The sequence below is a fragment of the Psittacula echo genome (genome assembly GCF_963264785.1).
Source record: "Psittacula echo genome assembly, chromosome: 1".
NCBI classification, from domain to species: Eukaryota; Metazoa; Chordata; class Aves; order Psittaciformes; family Psittacidae; genus Psittacula; species Psittacula echo.
In genome coordinates this window covers 163,203,818-163,225,894 of record NC_137735.1, presented here as the reverse complement: position 1 = coordinate 163,225,894, position 22,077 = coordinate 163,203,818, and the positions used below count along the sequence as shown (strand labels likewise).

Below are 22,077 nucleotides of genomic sequence, written 5' to 3'. Positions count from 1 at the left end.
GTGCATCCCCCTCAGCCCCACAGCAGCTCTTCAGGGCATTTCCCTGGGCTCCACAACCCTCCTCAGCCCCATGGGGCATCCCCCTGAGCCCCACAGCCCAATACAGCCCCATGGCACGTCTCTCTGCGCCCCACAGCCCAAGGGGTATCACCCTTTAGGCCTCACAGGCCCCATACCCCATTGCTGCCCCACAGCCAAATACAGCCCCATGGCACATCTCCCTGCGCCCCACAGCCCAAGGGGTATCACCCTTTAGGCCTCACAGGCCCCATACCCCATTGCTGCCCCATTGCTGCCCCATTGCTGCCCCATTGCTGCCCCATTGCTGCCCCATTGCTGCCCCACAGCCCATCTCCCTCCACTTCCCCCGGGCCCCATTACACCCCAACGCGCCCCACAGCCGCCGCGGCCCCTTTAAGAACTGGGCCCCGCCCCTCGCGGTCGCTGCCGGGGCCGCGGCTGCCGCTGCTGACAACAAGATGGCGGCGGCGGGCCCGGCGGGTGCCGAGAGTCGGGTGCTGGGTTATACCCTGCACCGCTGGAGCAGCTTCTCCTCCACCTACCTGCCCGAGTGAGTGCCGGCCCCGCGCCGCGGCCCCGCGCCCCGCTCTGCGCTGTTCCGCTCCGCGCCGGGCCGCTGCGGCCTGCGCCGGGCCTCCGCCTGTGGCCTGCGCGGGGAGGCCGCGGCCGTGGCGGCTGCGGTGAGGAGAGCGGGGCAGGCGCTGAGGCCGGCGGTGGTGGTGAGGGGAGGGGAGGGGATGGGATGGGGTGGGGGGCGCTCGGTCGGTAGGCGAGGGTAGGGGGTTTGTGTGGGGAAGGGTTGGTTGTGGGGCGCTGTGGGGTTTGTGTGTGTTTGTGTCCGCAGGATTTGGGGACGGGGGTGTGTGTGTATGTGGGAAGAGATGGTCGGGATTTAGGGATCTTTGTGTGAGAGGGGGCTCGTACAGTAGGATTTAGGGGGTTTTGTGTGTATGGGGGTCTATGCAACAGGGTTTGGGGGGGCTCTGTGTGTGTAGGTTTGTGAAGCAGGGTTTGGGGGGTCTGTACGGCAGGATTTAGGGGCTCTGTGTGTGTGGGCTCTACCTTAGGATTTGGGGTGTCTATGTGCATGTGGGGTGTGCAAAGCAGGACTTTGGGTGTCCGTACAGTAGGATTTAGGGGGGTTTGTGTGTGAATTTGTGCAGCAGGATTTGGGGGGCTCTGTGTGGAGGTCTGAAGCAGGCTTTTGTGGGGTCTGTACATCAGGGTTCACGGGGGTTTGTGTGTATATGTCTGTACCGCAGCATTCAAGGGGGTTTGTGCGTGTGGGTCCCTACAGCAGGATTTAGGGGGCTGTGTATATGGGACGGGTCTGTGCAGTGTGATTTAGGGGTTCTGTGTGTGGATGCTCAGCAGGGCTGGGAGGGTTGTTTGGGTCAGCGGCTGAGCACCACCTCTATGAGGGATGTGTGTTGGGTTTGGGGAGTGATTGACAAACAGATCTGGGGGGGCTTTGTGTGGTGTGGGAGGGTCTGAGCTGCACGTTTGGGGGTGAATAAGTGTGTGTGGGGCTGGCTGCTATGTTAGGATCAGGTAGGAGCCGGGGGGAGAGATGGGCACTGAGTGTGTGAGAGGCTGGTCACCACGTGAAGTGGGGAGAAGGGTCAGTAAGCCTTCCCCCTGCCCTGCCCCGCAGGTCTGCGTATGTCAGGGGCCTGCGGCACTGTGTTATTTGGCTGCCTCTCTTGCCCCTGACCTCTGAAATGTTGGGCTCCCGTCGTCTGTTGGGTGTGGGTTTGGGGAAAGGGGGTCAGCTGCTGCCCTCGTGTCCTCTGTGTTTGGGGCTTGGCAGAAGGGGACTGGAGCTGTTTTACAGCCATCAGTTTGTGCTGCTGCGCTAATGTGAACCCATCCTGCATAGGAAGCTCGGCTGTGTAGCCTGTTACCTTCCTTTACTTACTGAAAGTAAGATTTGGAGTGACTATGATGTGGTCTGGTTGTACTGTTTTCAACCAGCCTCTTCAGGCGGTTGGCTTCAGTGTTGGAGGTTGGGAGGACCTGAGGATTACAGCTCTTGGCCACCTCTGTCACTGCAGAGTCCTGTCTAATCATTGATGGTGCTGGATTTAATAACCTTTGCTTGAACCCGCAATGAACAAGTGACAGGGTTGGATGTTTGTGAATAATTCATGACAGGAATAATCTCCGCTTTCCAAAATGAAGTGAGCCTTTAACGAAACCAAAGTTTTCCTGACTAAACTCCTTGGTGTTGTGTCTTTCTGTGTATTTGCTTTGTTAGAGATTAAAAAGAACAGGATTCTGTTCTATTTGATAATCTTTGGTAATGAAGTAGTCCCTTTACCTTCCTTGTTAACAAGACTTGACTTTAAGGTGTTTCAGCTCTGTGACCATGCTTGTAGTTGTTTCTACCAGCACTTCTGGCTTTTGACAGCATGTTAGTGTTGGTCCCTGAATAGAAGGATGACAGCCCATTATTGATCTCACTGCTGTGATATGAAAAGATAATTCTCCTCAATGTTCCTTTCCAAGGCTCTCATTAGTCCTTTTTTGCTATAGACTTACATTGGGAATTAATGTTCATGTGATATCTGCAGTGCTGCCCAAAGCCCTTAATGTCATTGCCTTCTGCAGTACAATTCCCTTCCCTGTAGTAGGGCTGGTGTTCTCCAAATGCATGACCTTGCATTCCGCTGTGTTTTATGATGTTTAAATGTTCTTATCACCAGTAAAAACAATGTTAAAGGCTTTTAAGCAGTGCTCAATAATCTCAGTGATGGGGTTGTTCTCCAGCAGACTGACCTTCAGTCTGAGGGCTGCTGGTCCTGTGCTGTGTGTTGTCTTCTATGAAAGCTTTGGGTTTTAACGTGCTGTCTGTTAACTTCTGCTTCCCATGTTCTGGGGGAGAGTTTAAGTGCTATGTGAAATGGAACCTGTGATTGAAGATGAGATTCTCCAAAGGAGATGGTTTATAAAGGAACATATGGGAGGGTGGGTTTTTGGGGATGGAGGGAAGATGGAAAACTTCTAACATGCTGGAACAGGAACATAACATCATGCAGGATGAATATGCAGATCAAGCTGAAATTTGGTTTAGTATTTAATCTGCGGAACAGAATGATGCTTTTCTGGAAGGATGTTGGGAATTCTGCTTATACTTTGGTTTCAAGTTTCCTAGCTAGGAAGAAACCACATTAACCTTGAAGAAGAGGAACTCTACCATAATGTGTATAGGAATATACTACTTGTTAAATCATACTGCTTGTTGTTGGGAGCTGTGGTATTGCAAATAGAGTACTTTTGGAAGAGTAGCAGAGTGGATTAGCTGTGGTCTTTGTCAGCTAAGTGCAATTTAAACACACTTCTGAAGTAGTTGTATGGTTTGAAATGTGAAACAAAGCCGTGAAATATAAAGCTTTCATCATCACTGCCCAGGGGAGAAATGAGATGCCCAGTAACTTCCATCACATCTGCTTAGGTGATGCTGGACTGATAGTGAAGCTTTCCAGAACCCTGAAATCACCTGATAACTGCTCTTTTTAATTAAAACAAAAAAACCCTCAACCAACCAACACAAAACAAACACAAAACCCACAAGTGTTTTGCGAAGACCTTTCTGGTCATGGTCTGGTTTGGCATCACTCTGTTGAAAACCACTTCTTTCACTGACCGAGAAGTTTCTTCTGTTGAATGCCAGGTTCTTTCCTATTGTTTGGTGGTCGTACAAGGGGATTAGTGCTGGATCCAATTTCTGGCTCTTTTAGCAGTGCTGCAGTTTACCTCCATGTTTGCAAAGGCCTTTACAAGCATTGAATGAAGATTGTCCTTCTTGAGTCAGCCAAGGAATAATTCCTCTGTTACCCAAACTGCTGGAGTTGTCCTCTATTGGCCGGTAGCTACCAGCAGGAAGACTGTCTTGAGTATTTGTTTTAAAAGCTCTGTTGGGTAGAAGTCAAAGAGCTGATTTAGTTCTCATGTCTAGTTCTAGTGTCTAGTTCAATAGGTTGTGCCTTTGGGAAGCAAACTGATCCAAGAGGAAATGTGTTCTTGAAACATCTGATGTTTCCAGGCACACTCTGCCTGTGCAGAGGCAACTGTATGTGGAAAGGCTTTGACTTGTCCAGCTTGGAGAATGTTCAGCCAAGCACATCGTCTCAGGGTCCTCTATCAGATATCCCTTCCTTTGGCTCTCTGTGATTCCTCTCTGAAGGAATGGAGCCGTGTGGGAGGTTGGTTGTTCCCTGATGTCTTACAAGGGGTCATCCCATAGATTCCCCTACCCCAGTCACTTCATATGGGTACATGTGCTTTAGACATATGCTGAGGGAGACCTGGACTTCATTCCCCTCTTTCCTTCTGCAGAAAGCGATGAGCTCAGTCACTCCTTGTTTTCGGACAAGGAGGGAGTAAAGAACTTACTGAATGTAAAACAACCGTTGTTCAAACTTGGGTTATTTTCTGTAACAGAGAGAACCAAAAGCCATTGCTCTGCATTCTGGCAGAAGCACTTCATATACTGCTTTTTTCAATAGCCCCTTTTTGTGCCTGCTCCAGTTGGAACTGAGGTGAATAAGAGGTGAAGCATTGTGCTGTGTGCATGGCAGTCGTGTCCCCTCAATTACTGTATGCCAGGACCATGGTTTCTAGTGCTTGTGTCAGACTTGTGACTGATGGCGTCTTGTAGTTGGCTGATGCACTCAGGTCCTTCTGGCACTGTTTTGTGCAGCTGAAATCCCACTTCAGAGACTAACAAGAGCTTTTTGCTGTGTTATCCTCGTGTACCTTTGTGGGGAAGCTTCATCCTATTGCTCAGACCTTCAGAGTCACTCAGGTTTTCCTGTAGGATATTTCTATAGAGGAAGATCAGCTGTTCCCTACATTGGTCTTTATGATTTTTATTGCTGTTTTGTTTGATTATTTCTTGTGATCAGGTTGTTATTAAGAATATAAACCAAGATTGTTTTTGTGGCTGAGTAGCTAAATGCCATTAGCAACCTCCTTCTAATTGGTATGGGTTCATGCAACTCGTTTTTATCTATTTCTCTGCGGACTTGATAATTCCAGGCTTTTCCATTTTGACACCTTGAGTGATGCTGCAGCAAGTCTTGAAGGCTGGAAGGCTCTGTTCTCTTTCCTAGAAAGCACACTGGAACTCAGAAAGATCCAGCTGATCTGTTACGATATACTTTAAATAGCTGTGTTTTTGCTAGTTTTCTCTATTTCCATCAAACCAGGGGAAGCAAATGAAGTGAAAGATACTTTGTTAGTAAAATATGAGCGCCTTGTACATTTCCAAAATGAGAATGCAAATGTTTTCTTTGCTTTTTAGTTAGAGGATGTGGCAGTAAATTCCTGCCCGGTCTAACCAAACATCCACTGTGTTGTGTTTACTCTGAAACAGAGATGTATTCTCCTGTGCCTTCAACTCTAAAGTAGTGCAAAGCATTAGTAAGAAAGTGCCGAGAGCATCTGTACCAAACTTTCTGGGGTAAAGTCCATAAGGATTTAAAAACAACCCCTACAAAACCAGCCGGAAAATAACCTGAATTCCAGCTACTCTGTTCTCTGTGATTTCTGCAACAGGGAACACCATGTATTTGTGGCTAGTGGAATGTGATTCTCAGGTTCTCCTCCTACCACATGAAGCTGATGATTCAGCTGCATCAGGTTCATAAGTCTTGTTAGAGATGCAGCCAGGTCTCAAAGAATCTCATGTTCAAGTTGAGATCAGTGATGACTAATGAAAAGGTTTGGTTTTTCCTGTTCTGTTTTCTCATACTGGTCTCTGTTTGCTTGGTGAGGTGAAGATACTTCTTTTGAGACCTAATGGTGGACTGCAAAGTGTGCTTCACAACTTTTCTGGCAGGGTGATCTGTAGAAGTCTTCATTATGCTCCATGATCAGAGGGCTGGAGCAGCTGTGCTTTGGAGCTAGGCTGAGAGAGCTGAACTGGTTCAGCCTGGAGAAGAGAAGGCTCCTTAAGGGGAGACCTTAGAGCAGCTCCAGTGCCTAAAGGAAACCCGGAGAGGGGCTTTGGATGAGGGCCTGTAGGGACAGGACAAGGGGGCTTTAACATGCCAGAGGGGAGACTGAGATGAGCTCTCTCTCTTGGATGGTGCTTGGAGAAAGCTGCTCTAGTGGAAGGTGTCCCTGCCTGTGGCAGGGGGTTGGAACTGGATGAGCTTTAAGGTCCCTTCCAACCCAAACCACCCTGTGATACTGCTTATGTCTTATGCTTTCTTACATTAACATGATAGTGATGATTTCTATTTAGATGTAGAACCTTGACTTTGGTGTTTATTTTGCACATACAAGCACAAATGTAGTTGTTTCAACTGAAACAGTCAGCATTTATAGCTTTACTTGAGCATTTTAATGTAGCCAGTTCACTTGCCATGTTGTAATTGCTTTGCCTTGAGTGATGGGAGGATGAAGGGCACACCTGCAGGCTCTCTGGAATTACGTGTTTGTGATGTCTTTGCAATGCAGATCAATAACATTGACTAAAATGAGCAGGCAGTGCAAACACTGCCCAGTGAAGTGAACTGATGGACTCTGTCACCTCAGGTGAACCCTGGGTATAGAAATGTTCTCACTTCTGCTTCTGGTCCTTTTCAGTGTGCAATGGAAAATAGTTTTCTCCCACTTGTTTGTCCAGAAACATGGAGGAAATCCGTAAGATCTCTTGTTATGACAGGCGTTTTCTTCCCTCCCAACATCACTTTACCTGAAATCAAGCACTTACAAAGCAAAATAATTCCATAGAAAATCAAGTTATCAACAGGTTGAATATGTATTAGGTGCTTCTCTAGTGAGAAAGGGATGTGGAGAGAAAGGAAAAGGTCAGGGAGGTGAAGGGAGTGAAGAAATCACAAACAAATGTAGTTATTGGCATCAGAAGTCCGACAGCTTTTTCTTCTCAGGTAAAAGCTCAAATGCTGAGGTCTGAGAAGAAGTTCCTTTAAGCTCCAGTTCAAACAGCCATTATAGGAGAGGTTTGGCAGAGTTTTGTTCCCTGCCAGAAGGCTGAAGGTGAAATGCTAATAGCTCTAGTTCCCTGGTGTCCCTAACCTGGCAGAACCTGTGGAACTCCAGTGTGCAACCTTTTCTGGGGTGGCATTTTTGGGGAACATTAAGAATGTAAAATTTTCATAGGAGCTGTTAACACCATCACATTATGGATCATTGGCTCTCTATGTGATTTTATAGCTGGAAAGTTTAATAAAGGCGTTCAAGCTCCTGATTACTAATTAGTTGAAGACTAAAACACTATTTTAAGCAGAGCACAATGTCTTTGGGATAACTGTTGGTACTGCTCAGACATGTATAGTCTGATTTGTGTTATTCATGGCAAAGAATATAGTTTCTTATTCTGCACATTCATCTCTTTAGCAGGTCACTGAAAGAATGCACCATTGGGTTTATCACCTCCTCTGGTTTTATGTATCACCTCCCCTGGTTTTATGAAGTGATCATGATTTTTAAGTTGAAGTTAAGTGATGTGTGCAGCATTGAATCAGTTATCTAGAGGTCAGGATCTCTCACTTGCAGTTCTGTGTTCTGCTCTGGGACCCTCAACACGAAAGGGGTGTGGAGCTGTTGGACCAAGTTCAGAGGAGGCAATTGAGACGCTGCAAGGGCTGGAGCAGCTCTGCTCTGGAGCCAGGCTGAGAGAGCTGGGCTGGGTCAGCCTGGAGAAGAGAAGGCTCCTGAAGGGGAGACCTTAGAGCAGCTCCAGTGCCTAAAGGGGCTACAGGAAACCTGGAGAGCAGCTTTGGACAAGGGCCTGTAGGGACAGGCCAAGGGGGAATGGCTTTAACCTGCCAGAGAGCAGACTGAGATGAGCTCTTAGGCAGAAGCTCTTCCCTGTGAGGGTGCTGAGGTGCTGGCCCAGGGTGCCCAGAGAAGCTGTGGCTGCCCCATCCCTGGCAGTGTTCAAGGCCAGGTTGGACACAGGGGCTTGGAGCAAGCTGCTCTAGTGGAAGGTGTCCCTGTTCGTGGCAGGGGGTTGGAACTGTGTGAGCTTTAAGGTCCTTTCCAACCCAACCAGTTCTGTGGTTCTATGTTCCAAACTTCCAAAGCAAGCCAGTACTTGACTTACTTTAATTCCATATTAATATAAACTTGTAGAACCAAATGTAGTTTTGCTTTTTTGATTGTGGTCTGTTGAATTGTGTACAACATTGGGGTGTAAGTTCAGCTGGGTCTGAGTTTAATAATATGCAAACTACTGGAAAGGGAAGAAGGAGTGCTGAAGATGTAGAGTGGTTTGTTACCTTAGGTAGCTTCTATTTTAGTCATTGCTTGAAACTCAGTATGCATAATGTTAGATAAATTATTTCCTGGATCAATTTAAATCAAGGAGCACAACCATATATTTGAGGACAGCAGCCTGCGTGTCTGACTCCACACTGCAACAGCAAACTGGTTTCTAGCACTTGCTCCTCCTCTGCTGGCATGTTCTGCAGTTCCTGGAAAATGGCATGATTTGGTAATGGAGGAAAATTACCCACTGCTCACTTTGGATATGGTGGTGTTTTCCTCAGCCCTCTGCCTTTTTTCCCCTAACTCCTGGGTTCATAATGTCACTCTCAAGCTGCGGGAATGTGCCTGAAAACACTGCTTAGGACATGACCTGTGTCTTTTTGAATGCTTTTCTCTGGGTACGTACATCAAGCAGCATTTGATTCTTATGGCAACTATTTAGGTACTCATTTCCTCACCTATTCTACCTATGAAAGTTGTGGTAGTAAAGAGATGCTCTTTAATAGGGGGTGAAAATGGAAGAAGAAAATTTGGAGTATGAAATTGACCTGTGAGTAAGGAATTGCTGAATGAGTTCATACCCTGCTCTTTCAGGACAGCGTGTTACTGCATATTGTCTCCTAAAAATCCTGCCTTCTGGTACAGAGTTTGGAAGCTGCCAAGTATGAAAGTGATGTTGGCTTGGGAACTGGGGGATTCTTTAGCAGGAATTGTGTCTATTGCCTCAACATGAGGAATTATTCTGTAATGCAGCTCCAGGGACAAATGTTTCTGACTTGTAACACAATTCCTCACATAACCTGTGTTTAAGGACAGGCTGATATTTCTTTGCTCTTCCCAGGTCAGTATTTTGTCTTCTGGATTCCCTGGATAGAGTTGCATTGGTAGTAGCAGAGCCTTGATCCTGAAAGGAAAGTTGATATAGTTAAGATTGTCCCACCTGGAACCAGGCATTTTACATAGAGTTCTTAGGGACAAAGCTCAATACCTGATGTTACTTTGCTCCTGGGGGGGGATTCAGTCTCTTTATCAAACATACATTCTTTTACAGGCATCATTTTTGGGTGAACTTGATAGTGAGAAGTTACAGTGCTGATGAGTATTGAAGTTGTGGTTATGGCTCATATGAGGAATTCCTCATCTTTAGGTGTAATCACTCTGTTTTTGTGGATTCCTCTTTTGAATGGAAATATTCCTAACATTGTGGCATGTCAGAGCATTGTTGGAATGCTGTGAAATCATGGAAGACCCAAATCTACTTCCTTTGTAAAATGTTTCCATATGTGTGTTAGTCAAACAAAAATACTCCACCAAGCTTGTGATGCTTCCAAAATACAGCACAGGGGATTTACATGGATGTGTGTTAGGTATTGCTTTCCTCTAGTTGTCTTGTGAAGGGGCTGTTGCTTTCCAGGAAACTGATTTTGGAAATGAGGAGCAGTTCTATTCCACCAGTATCATGGAACATTTGTGGATCACTTTGGACAAGGGCCTGTAGGGACAGGCCAAGGGGGAATGGCTTTAACCTGCCAGAGGGGAGACTGAGATGAGCTCTTAGGCAGAAGCTCTTCCCTGTGAGGGTGCTGAGGCGCTGGCCCAGGGTGCCCAGAGAAGCTGTGGCTGCCCCATCCCTGGCAGTGTTCAAGGCCAGGTTGGACACAGGGGCTTGGAGCAAGCTGCTCCAGTGGAAGGTGTCCCTGCCCGTGGCAGGGGTTGGAACTGGATGAGCTTTAAGGTCCCTTCCAACCCAAACCATTCCATGATTTGGGAAGCCTGCTTTCAGTGGCTTTTCTGGTGCTGGCTGGCAGTAGAAATCCCAATGCTCACACGTTATCTAAACTGTTTCCTCAGCAAGATGTCATATTTGCTTAAAATGAAAACTGAACTTTGTCACAAAGTGGTCGTGGCTCCTGATGTCTTAAACTGCCCAGCAGATTTTACTGCAATATTGTATCTATTGGCTACAAGTCCAGTCAGCTGCAGAATTTAATCTCTTTGACTTTTCTCCCTTAAATATTGAAGGGTAGAATTTGTGCTCTTCTTGGGCATGTTATTAAGCCAGGGATTTATTTCTGCTCAGGGAACCTCTTGGAACCTCATCCAGGCTCAGCTGAGTGCACGCTGTGTCACTTGTGTTAGGGCTCTATGCATTGCTGAAAAGGCTGCATTTCAAATATTGTTGTGTCTTAGAGATGTACAGATGAACATTGGGTATGAAATAAGCAAAAGAAATTATTCCAGATAATAAATGTATAATAACGGGTTGGACGGGGCTTGGAGCAACCTGGTCTAGTGGAAGGTGCCCCTGTTCATGGCAAGGGGTTGGAACTGGAGGAGATTTAAGGTCCCTTTCAACCCAAACCAGTCTGTGGTTATTATATGTAATAAATATATTCATATCTATAAGATGAATGGTCATTCACTAATACAAGTTCACTAAGGGCATCATCATTTTTAAGTTTCTTTTTAAAAAGCAGATAGACATTAAGTATATGGGAAAGATCAGTTTTAGTGATGTAACAGTTCATATATTTAAACCCAAGGCTGGTGTGAAGAGAGAACAAACCTGATAATCTTTAAGCTTAAAGGTTCAGCATCACTCACCATTTAAGTTGCATCTAAACTATCATCCCTAAACATTTAGAGTGGTGATCATCAGCGATGTGTGAAGTTACGGTGATCACCAACATACCCGACTAAGCCTGACTTTAGTTATTCTCCTCCAATTTCTTTTTCCTCTGTGCTAACACCGTTATAACCACCCTGGAGCTGGGGAGCTCTTGCTGCAAAGGATTTGGGTTGCTCAGCGCTGTGATACAGTGAAAAGTTTAATCCATGATTTAGGGTTGCTGAGTGTCACTGGAATGGAAGTTATTCTACAGGCTCTGGTGATTTGCTGGGAATTCATCACCCTGCTGCAGTTTTAGTCACTCCTGGTGACATTTAATTCTTGGCGTGTCAGGAGGAAGCTCTGAGGAATCCAAGTATTTTGTTTAGAGAAGTCTTAACTGGGTGGAGAGAGAGAATCCAAAGTACTTTTAAACTGGTGTTACTGGAAATGGCTGCAGCAGTGTTGGTTTGTGGTTAAGAAGCAATTTGTTTTGCAAAGGCTGAAGCTAAGTGATACCTGTTTTGTTGTCCAGTGTAATTAGATGTGATCTGGTAAGGTGATTTATGAGATCACTTTCAATCACAGAATGGTTTGGGTTGGAAAGGACCTTAAGATCTTCCCGTTCCAACCCCCTGCCATGAGCAGGGACTCCTCACACTAGACCATGTTGTCCAAGGCTCTGTCCAACCTGGCCTTGAATAACACCGGATGAAAAGATACTGCAGAATTTCTGCAATAAAGGTAAACATCCCATAAATCTGCCTGTTCCAATGGATGAGAACCAAATCAGAACAATTCTATGAGGCAAACCTAACCTCAGCAAACCCCAACACAGCTCTTGAAGTAAAGTTTCACTTGTTGTGAAGTGCACCAAGACAAAACAAGCACAGGCAATGGCCAAACATGGGAATGGGTTGGACTGTGGCTGTATAATTTGATTTTGATTTTTACCACTGGTTCAGTGTTTTGATATGTTTTGCATTTTTTAAAGTACAGGACTTCCTATAACCCCGCGGCTGAGAAGTGCAGCAGCACCTCTTGCATAGTGAAACAAAGCTTGAGTGCAGCTGTTCAGTTTTAAATGCTGTGTTGTCATGGGATTTGCCAGTTTACTTAGGCTGGGCAGGAGTATCTCTGTTGCTGATGCTTTTTACGGGCTGATGTGATGCCTCCACAAGCTTGAAGTAGTTGGTCCACTACACCTTGCAGCCATCTATAAACTTGCTTCCAGCTCCTCAGCAGTTTCGTACATGCATCTGGTCATTATAAATTTACCTGGGTCCCCCACTACAAGAGAGACATTGAGGTGCTGGAGCGGGGCCAGAGAAGGGCAATGGAGCTGGTGCAGGGCCTGGAGCACAGTGTGATGGGGAACGGCTGAGGGACCTGGGGGGTTCAGTCTGGAGAAGAGAAAGCTCAGGGGGGACCTGATGGCTCCCTACAAGTGCCTGAGAGGAGGATGGAGGCAGGAGGGGCTGGGCTCTGCTCCCAAGGAACAAGGGATGGGACAAGAGGAACCGGCCTCAAGCTGCACCAGGGCAGGTTTAGATGGAGCTGAGGAACAATTCCTGCCCCAGAGGGTGCTCAGGCATTGGCACAGGCTGCCCAGGGCAGGGCTGCAGTCACTGTCCCTGCAAGTGTTCACACACTGTGTAGCTGAGGCCTTCAGTGCCATGGGTTAGTGGTGGCCTTGGCAGTGCTGGGGAATGGGTGGGCTTGATGAGCTTAAACGTCTTTTCCAACTCAACTGATTCTGTGATTCTGTCAAAGGTAAAATAGCAAAGCACGTGCAATGTAGACAAACTGCTTTAGAAGTGACCTTACAGAAACACACCAGGTCACAGCTGACTATTGGACAGCAAACCAGGTATCACTTAGCTCTGGCATAGAAATAATTCTGTTCAAACCAGTTTCTCACTTATTTCTTTCAATGACCAGTTTACTTTTGGTTCTTTTAAGCTACTTCTCATCACCGCAGCCCAGTGATACTCAGAGGCCTTGACTAAAAACCAACCAACTGCTTAACAGTGCAGTGATGCTGCTGCAGACATTGCAGTAGCACAGGTTAAGAAGTACTTCTTTATTCACTCCTCCCCACAGTTAAGACTTCTTTAAGACAACCAAACTCAAAACCCCTTCTTCCCTGAGAATATCTGTGCACTGCATAATACTTGTGCACGTTTTAGTGTTTCAGCAAAGAAATGTTCATGTGTTTATGCCCTTAGGCCATTTGAAGTAGAGAACTTTTCCAGTAGAAATGAGAAAAGCTTCATAACAAAATCTAGGAAGCTTTTTTTTGTACTACTTTAGGGGAGAGCCAGTGGCCCACTGAGCTAAGTCAGAATTAGTTGCATTAAGTGTCTGGGAGTTGCATGAAGGGAAAATTCCATTGTTCTTTCCAGATCCATGAACTGGGCTTTTTGCTGGTGGTGTTTCTCCCTTCTCCCCCCTGTTTTTTCTCGCTTAAGGCTGTGTGTACATTCCAGTGTCATTTAGTCTGGGCAGGAGTATCTCTGTTGTTGATACTTTGTACTGGCTGGTGTGATGCCTCCACATACTTGAAATAGTTGGTTCACCAAGTTTTGCAGCCCTCTGTAAAGTGGTTTAGTTGCTGTGTCCTTGCTGGTCTGTTTTGGGGTGGTTGTAAGGAAAAAATGAGGAAGCATCACATGGACAACCCTGAAGGAAGCACTTTGTCCATTTTCAGTCAGGCTGGGTTTTGTTGCATTCTAAATGCAGTGTAATGCTGTGGTACCTCCTCTCCACGAGCTGTGTGTGAGTTCCAAGTCCTCCCAGAGCCGCGTGTGCTCTTTTCTGCACAGCTGCTCTCTGAAGAGCACTTTGAATGTACCAAGCAAAGCTGGTGTTTTGGATTTGTTTATTCTGAAGGACTTATTCCTAAAGTCATGGGTTTCTTGAGCAGCAGCTTCATGAAAATATTTAGGTTAGATGCAAATTATAGCAGCCTTAAACCTTATTTCGAGTGTTTTCTGCAAAGTTGTCTTACTCCTCCCTTCCATCCCCACTGAAACAGAGAATAACTCCCCCTTAGGGACTGTCATGCCTGAAACCGCAGAGCTGTTTGCACAGAGATGCCTTCTGGTAGCATCAAGTGTGGGGACATCTCTCAGACTCCAGCAGAGAGCAGTTGGTACAGCGGATATGATGGTTTCTGGGTTGGCAAAAGGAGAAATGATCTTCCAGCAGTTGCAAGACCAGTGTCTGCAGGGGAAGAAACTTCCACTGTGGTCTGCCAAGAGGGCTTTCTCCATAAGGCGGCCACTTCTACTTAGCAAGGGAATGCTTACAAGAAAGTCTTAGCTACTAATAGCTGGGAAGGAAGCTGGGTTATGAATTTAAGGCACATTAGTGCCTCTGGACATGGTATTATTTGTGCTGCAAATAAAACAGCTCCTTCTGCTTAGCATTTAGTGCAGGATCACCCAGAGAGTAGCAGAGCTACCATGACATCTAAGTTCTTCTATAGCTACTTGCCAGTGTTGGAGGTTGGGGGTTCTCCCTGAGCCCCTCATCCAAATCCAGCTGCTCATCCTTTCCTTGTCCTTTTGTGCTGGCACCAGTAGGAAGCTGAATTGGAGCAGATCTGACTAAAGGAGTTATTTATGCTGCTCTTTATTATAGGTATGAGGAGAGGGAGGATCAGGCATGAGGGGATGGAATGATCCCTCTTGGCAGTGTAGAGTGATGCTAGACTAGATCTTGGATCTACAGTTGATGGTTATGAGTTCTCTCAAACAAAACATTTAATGGGTTGCTTTTCTTCACAGGAAGAGCTTACATAAAACTATTTGGTGCTTGTGGTAGCTCAAGGGCTTACAAATGCCTCATTTTAATGCCTTGTGAAAATTCCATTGAAAATCACTGAGTTAATGGAATTTGCTGAAGTTTCTCAGATGTTAATCTAGGTGTAATACAGGACCTCTAGGTACTGTGTGAGAGTTTTGTGATGTCCACAAAAAGGGCTTTACATGGAAAACAGCATCTGTCACTAGGATATGCATTTGTTTCTTACTATCTCATGACTTCTGGAATGCTTGAATTCCTCCAAGCTCATAAATTTCCCTAAAACAGTACAATAAATTGACTTTTTGCATATGGACTTGTCTTCAGTGTTTGTTTAATCTTCATAAAATAATAAACCATGTGTTTTTAAACATTTGTAACTCCATTGACATTGCCATCTTCATCTTTTAAGTTGCTTTTCAGCCATAATTTTCAGTGAGCTGCCTGTGCCTCTCCTCTCTCTTACAGAAGAGATGTACTGATTGAGGTCCTCTTTAGCTGTGGCAAACTGAGCTTTGACCTGGAGAAGTAAACAAATCTACTGGTAAAAATACGATCTTTGGGATCTGTCCCAGTTATAAAATTCCTCTTTCCAACAGGGCATTGTCTGACCATGTACCAGTGCCAATTCCTGCAAATGTTGCTCAACATATGAAGAGCTTATCTGTTGTTTAAACAAATGTAATAGCATCATAAATAAAACTTCTTCTGTAGGGTGAGTTGTCTTCTTGCGTGCTGGGATTAAGTCCCACAAAGGAGAAAAGCCACATAGTGGTTCTATCTCCCTTCGTGTCCCTTAAGTATTTAATATGATACAGATCTCCTTCAAGTACAGCAGTTTTTCCTCTCTCCAGATATTAAAAGGTATTAGGAAATTAATAAGCATCCTTTTGCCTTGCTTGTGGCATGGTGTAGGAGACTGCAGGTATGGTTGTTCTCAAAACAAGTGTGTTTTGGTTTCTCGTGGTGACTTTCTAGTTTGAGACTGGCAACTTCTATTAGAAGTCTGTGTCTTATCCTAGAATCATATGGTTTGGAAAAGATCTTTAAGATCAACAAATCCAGCCGTTGCCCAGCACTGCCAAGGCCACCAGTAACCCATGGCACTGAGGGTCTTGTCTACACAGTGTAAAGCACAGTTCCCTTTGGCTTGATTGGTTCATGTTGTCCCTGTTACAACTAAAGACAGCAGCTAGGTTTTCTCTTGGAGCTAAGCCTCTTTGTGCTACAAACTAGATGTAGCTGGGTGTTTAATTCTACAGAAATGGTGTTTAATGGTGATGTTTCCCTTTTTGATGAGGTTAGAGCAAGAGAGTAGTGTTCAAACATGTTGAATAAACATGACTAAACCAGCTGCATGGCTGTGGTAATAACCACCATGCTATGATGGCAACCAGCTAAAGGGAGAGGGAACCTGAGTTTTGTTTCTGTGCTGTATAAATATCCTGACATATCTCAGCCAGCTCTCAATGTGTGTATTATTTTGGGCCGCCTTGCTCTGGCTCCTTGCTCTCGCCCTTATCACAGCACAGGACTGCTTGGATACCGTTGCTACTGTGGTGATCCTGGTCTGCCCAGTGTGGAAAGAGCGAGCTAATAACTCTGTCTGTTAATGCTCAACCTCTGACTTAACCTCTTTCGCTTCTGAGCTTTTATATGAGCACTTTTTCCTCCAGTTCTTTAGAGTAATCCAGATGCTCGTGTTCTTTTCCTCCTACACAGCAGATGGAGATGGTATAAGCCCTTTGATGGTAGCTTCCTTCTTGCTACATAAGTCTTACGAGCTGGCAAGTTTGTTAGTTGGAGGGGGTAGAGCTCCTAAGCCTTGTCCAGCAGGTGATGCTTCACTACCCCACCCATAATTATAGATATATATGTTAGTTTATATATATATTTTAGTTTAATCTTTGAGGTAGGCTTTGCCACATGGTTATAGATGAGGGATCTGCCTTTCCCTCTCCTGACTGTTGTGATGAATTGTAGAATTGTTTGGGTTGGAAAGGGCCTTAAGATCATCCAGGTCCAGCCCCACTTCCATGGACAGGAACACCTCACACTAGACCATGTCAACAAAGACTCCGTCTTGGCCTTGAATACTGCCAGGGATGGAGCATTTATCACTTCTGTGGGCACTCTGTGCCAGTGCCTCACCACCCTCACAGCAAAGAGCTTCTTCCTTATATCTAACCTGAACTTTCGCTGTTTCAGTTTGAACCCATCACCCACTTGTCCTATTGCTACAGTCCCTGATGAAGGGTCCCTCTCCAGCATCCTTGTAGGCCCCTTCAGACACTGGAAGCTGCTCTGAGGCCTCCACACAGCTGCTCTTCTCCAGGCTGAACAGCCCCAACTTTCTCAGCCTGTCTTCATATGGGAAGTGCTTCAACGCCTGATCGTCCTCGTGGCCTCCTCTGGACTTGCTCCAACATCTTCACATCCTCCTAAAATGAATGCGTTTCATTTTAGCCAAGAAACCTATTCTGAATTCATGTTTGTTACCTGAACTTGTAAGAAAGCAACTCGGAGGTGTTTTTGCTGGGTTAAAGAGTTGGACTTCTCTTGTTTTGTTGTTCTAGGCTTGTAGCTCACATGAAAAATGCTTGTTAAAAGTTGGCATGAGTTGGATGGTCATCTTCCACGCTCTTAAGTATGTTTACAGCCCTGTCTTCGTTCCAGTCGCGCCCGTCTAGTAAAGGACAGTGTTTGGCTTTCAAAACCATTTTGCTGCTCATCAGTAACCTTAGTGAAAAGTTCTCCCGCTGAGGTGAATGAGCCCATTTTTTCCACGTCGCTGTGGACTGGAGCCTACGTCAATTCATCTGGTTTACATTGATTTCACAATTTGGCTTTGATTTTGCAATGTGGAGCTGCATTTCACAACCACAAGGGTTTGGAGGCGGATTTTGATGGGTCCTGTAAAACGGCAATGTAGAAAATCTCTAATAAGAGGGAGAGAACCTTAGTCTCTGCACAGAGATGTGGGTAGTTGCATGAGAATCATAGAATCATAGGATTGGAAAGGACCTTAAGATCATCCAGTTCCAATATTACCGAGCTGCATGTATGATATGTCTTATTGGAGATTCAAATGCACTGTGGCTGTTCCTTAAGTGACTTCTGGCTTCTTGTTTTCTCTTTTAGGAATATCTTGGTGGATAAGCCCAATGATCAATCCTCAAGATGGTCTTCAGAAAGCAATTACCCTCCCCAGGTAAGCATCTGAATCTCTGCAACTCTGTAGTCATTGTACTACTTGATATAGACTGGATATAGACTGGAATTCTCATTAGGCTGCTACTATTTATATGGACAGCCTTTAGGGGCTACCTTCTCTCTCTCAAATACAGGTTGATGCTACATGAGGTATTTACATTTCCAACTGTTTATTCGGGATCTTTTGCCAAATACTTGGGTTTTGGGGCGGAAGTTTCATGTTTCATCCTTGACAATAACAGTCATGCTGGAAATCATCTCCCTTATGGTTGGATTAAGCTCCTAATGAGGCGTGTGGGTCCCCCTTTGTCAGTGCTGCTGGAAGCTGCTGGAGATTCCTGGCCTTCAGTCCTGGATCTAAAGAGCTTGTATTTGTTTCTCCTAATAGCACATTTAGAAATGGAGACTCTGTTTCAAGAGATTTGAATGTCACCTCTTCTGTTCATTAAAGTAAGATTTGTATTGATTTTTAGCCTCTGATTTGCTTTTCCACTCTTAATTAGATTATCCAGAAAAAAAATGATTATCCTTTTACTTATTTTTTTTCCCTCCAGTAGATGTGTTATTATTCGCTTTATGCTAGTTCTATACCTTATTCCTCTGGTGCTGTTTGGGAATCCCAAACTGGGTTGAGTTGGAAGGGACCTTAAAGCTCATTCAGTTCCAACCCCCTGCCATGGGCAGGGACACCTTCCACTAGAGCAGGTTTCTGCAAGCCTCATCCAGCCTGGCCTTGAATGCTGCTTATTCTAGGTATTTTGTTTAAAACACTGATGCAAAGTGTTTATCCCTCTCATGCAAAGTTCTTTTGCTTAACTACTTGTTTAATCCAGGTATTCCTCATGCGTTAAGTCTCACAGAGTATCTGTGTAGGTAAATCTTACTGCTTTGTTTTGAAAGTGTATTAAGAATCTATAGTCTGGACTGGTGGCTTCCTTATAGCAGCAGCTCATGTCATCCAGCTGCAAAGCTTTCGTCTTTGCTATTCATGATGAGGTTTCTATACTGTTGTGTCTCTAAAAGTGGGGTTTTCTTAGGAGGAGATGGAAAACTCCCCTTTTGATTCCATTTACATGTTTCATAGACCTGCTTGTGGAGGCTTAATTTTGATCCTCTGGGTGCCTCTGTGCATCTACTGCTCTTTTAATTTGATTTTTATATATATATATATATTTTGATAAACAGCATAGGAATTTAATCCATACCTTGAGCAGTTTTGGTCTATCTAGGAACTATTGATTGCAGGGTAATAGGTATTGAGCATATGCTATATCCCAGTCTGTGCCATCCTTTATTCCTTTCATGCAGGCAGCTCATGTTTTCCTTAGGGATTTCTTGTTCACAAAGCAAGGTTGGCTTGTGACACAGCTTTTGAGTGGGTTCTTCACCTGAGGTGCTTTTAGTTGTGGCTAAAAGTTGCTCTTTGATTTTTCTAAGCCATCCTGAATATCTTGTGCTTTTAAAAACCTGATTCTGGCATGAGAATACATCTCTTGTAACTGGGTGCTTTAGAATATTCCCAGTTTATGCTTAAAGCTGACAAGCAGTGATATAAGTTACAGTCAGACATGTAGATGAAGCAGGGAGTGATTAGAGTGGTAGACTCCTGTACGAACCACGTGAGCTTGTTAGAGATGTCTTCCAACAGGTTTCAGAGAATTATAGAATGGGTTGAAAAGGACCTTAAGATCATCCAGTTCCAACCCCCTGCCATGGGTAGGAACACCTCACACTAGACTGTGTTGCCAAAGGCTCTAGCCAACCTGGCCTTGAACACTGCCTGGGATGGAGCATTTTCCACTTCTTTGGGCAGCCTACAACAGTCTCTGATGAAGAGTCCCTCTTCAGATACTGGAAGCTGCTCTGAGGTCTCCACACAGCTTCTCTTCTCCAGGCTGAGCAGCCCCAACGTTCTCAGCCTGTCTCCATACGGGAGGTGCTTCAGCCCCTGATCATCCTTGTGGCCTCCTCTGGACTTGCTCCAACAGCTTCATGTCCTTTCTATGTTGAGGACACCAGAACTGCACACAATGCTGTAAGTGGGGTTTCATGAGAGCAGAGCAGAGTGTATGTGTATTGGTCATGGCCTGAATGAAGATGCTTTTGCAGAGCTATTGAATCCAACCCTTGAGAAGTGGGCACTGCCCCACATACTGAGCAAGTCATTGAAACCAAACTTTAGGGTAGAGATGAATTAACATTATCATATATATCTAGCTATATATCTCAGATCAACCTACATATATATATATGTGTGTGTGTGTGAGGTATCCAGATTTGCGGTCCTTTCATCTGACTTGCTAAAAGTTCCTCTTTGTAATGGTGACTGAGATTTTGCAAGACAATAGTTGAATTTTATTAAGTGTTAAAAGACAAAGCCAACAGAAAACCTGTCTGCCCGAGTGGAAAATGCTGAATTCCTCCTGCCTCAACCTCTGTATCCAGCAGTGAGAATATGAAGTGCTGTGTAGTTGCTCATGCATTCGGCAAACCCAGTCCTGAGCACTGAGTGTGATGATGTATTTGCAGTGTCTCCAATATGTACTTCAGCTCATTCTTGTGCTTCTAACCTGAGAGTTTAATTATTCACATAAAGCATTTCTTTATAGCGTAGACTTCTCTGTTGAAAAGTTAACTGGAAAGAGGGATCAGGGAACTGCAGTTTGTAGAGTCTGGTGTGCAAAGAATGCAGTTGTTGTTTCTGTGTATAGACTTCCAAACTGTGTTGCCTCACAGTTGACAAAAGAACTTCAGGTTCGGGTGCGTTTTGCTCAAAACAGTGAGTGTTTGCACCTTGACCATTGAAAAACTGCCACATTTTAATGTAGGTTAAACTTTATGCAGGTTTTCTGCTTCTTCATTCTTGCAGATGCTGAAGTTCTTAGCGTGGATTCTTAGCTTGGGAATCTTCAGTTGAAATAGTGGTGATTGAATTGTGTGGTTGAGAAGCTGGGGGGAAATGAGCTGCTTTGTTAGAAGTTGGCTATTTCCAGAGAACTGATCTATGAACATAACTTTTACTCCCCAGAGTAAACATGGTTATTTCTGTGGAACATGGAGTTTAAAGGGTTTTATGGCTTGGGTGTTGGCATCACTTCATTTAAGAACTGTTCACTTTTGTGGTGACACAAAACAAGTGGGTGGCTTTAACAGTCCAGGACAGGAAGTGAACTAAAACTTGGGCAAATAAAGCTTTCCTTGTTCCCAGCTGTGTTGGCTGACCTGTGGGCTAAGACACAACACAAGGACTAGTGTCAGTTGTGCTCACTGGAACCTCTGCAGCCCTCATTGCTGCTGTTTGACCCATCAGTGTCTCACCTTAGTGGAAGGGTTTAGTAATTCCCTGCTGAGGGGTAGATGCTGTGCTGGCTTAGAGGTAGAAATACTAGGTTGATGAGAAACTGAACATGAGCCAGCTTCAGTGTGAGCTTGCAGCCCAGATACCAACCGCGTGCTGGGCTGCATCAAAAGGAGCGTGACCAGCAGGTCATGGAGGTGATCCTGCCCCTCTGCTCTGCTCTCGTGAGACCTCACTTGGAGCATTGTGTGCAGTTCTGGTGTCCTCAACATAAAAAGGACATGGAACTGTTGGAACAAGTCCAGAGGAGGCCACGAGGATGGTAAGGCTGTGTGGAGAACTCAGAGCAGCTTCCAGTATCTGAAGGGGGCTACAAGGATGCTGGAGAGGGACATTTCATCAGGGACTGTAGTGACAGGACAAAGGGTGATGGGTTCAAACTGAAACAGGGGAAGTTCAGGTTAGATATAAGGAAGAAGCTCTTTACTGTGAGGGTGCTGAGGCCCTGGAAGAGGTTGCCCAGAGAAATAGTAAATGCTCCATCCCTGGCAGTGTTCAAGGCCAGGCTGGACAGAGCCTTGGGCAACATGGTTGAGTGTGAGGTGTCCCTGCCCATGGCAGGGGGTTGGAACTGGATGATCTTAAGGTCCTTTCCAACCCATTCTATGATAAGTGAGTCCCTGAACATTGATTTATTCCCTTTCTGAGTGAAACCTTCCAGGCACCTTGTCTTTTAGAGCATTCCTCTTGCTGGGATGAGCACAAATCAGAAGAACATAGGAAAGAATCTGAGAATGTGTTCAGCAGCTCAACAAAGGCACGTGCTTGGCAGTAAATGTGGCAGAGTCCATATTAAACCCCTTTGAAAAGGGAAAGGAACTGAAAGTGG

At 45.2% G+C, this 22,077-nt stretch overlaps 1 protein-coding gene across 5 annotated transcripts in view; it reads left to right on the top strand.

The window, feature by feature from the left end:
• Positions 1-453: 453 nt before the first annotated feature.
• MKLN1 (muskelin 1) overlaps positions 454-22,077 on the top strand; it is a 115,442-nt gene continuing 93,818 nt past the window's right edge. For 2 of the 5 annotated variants that reach the window (XM_080619194.1, XM_080619193.1), the window contains exons 1-2: positions 660-740; positions 17,819-17,888. Coding sequence is in view for 2 of the 5 variants with exons in the window: in XM_080619191.1 (XP_080475317.1) it covers positions 480-571; positions 17,819-17,888 (162 nt within the window). In the remaining 3 variants the exon portion in view is untranslated. Of the gene's footprint in view, positions 572-658; positions 741-17,818; positions 17,889-18,278; positions 18,341-22,077 lie in introns of those variants that run through there. The other 3 variants (XM_080619192.1, XM_080619191.1, XM_080619196.1) reach the window with 3 other exon arrangements.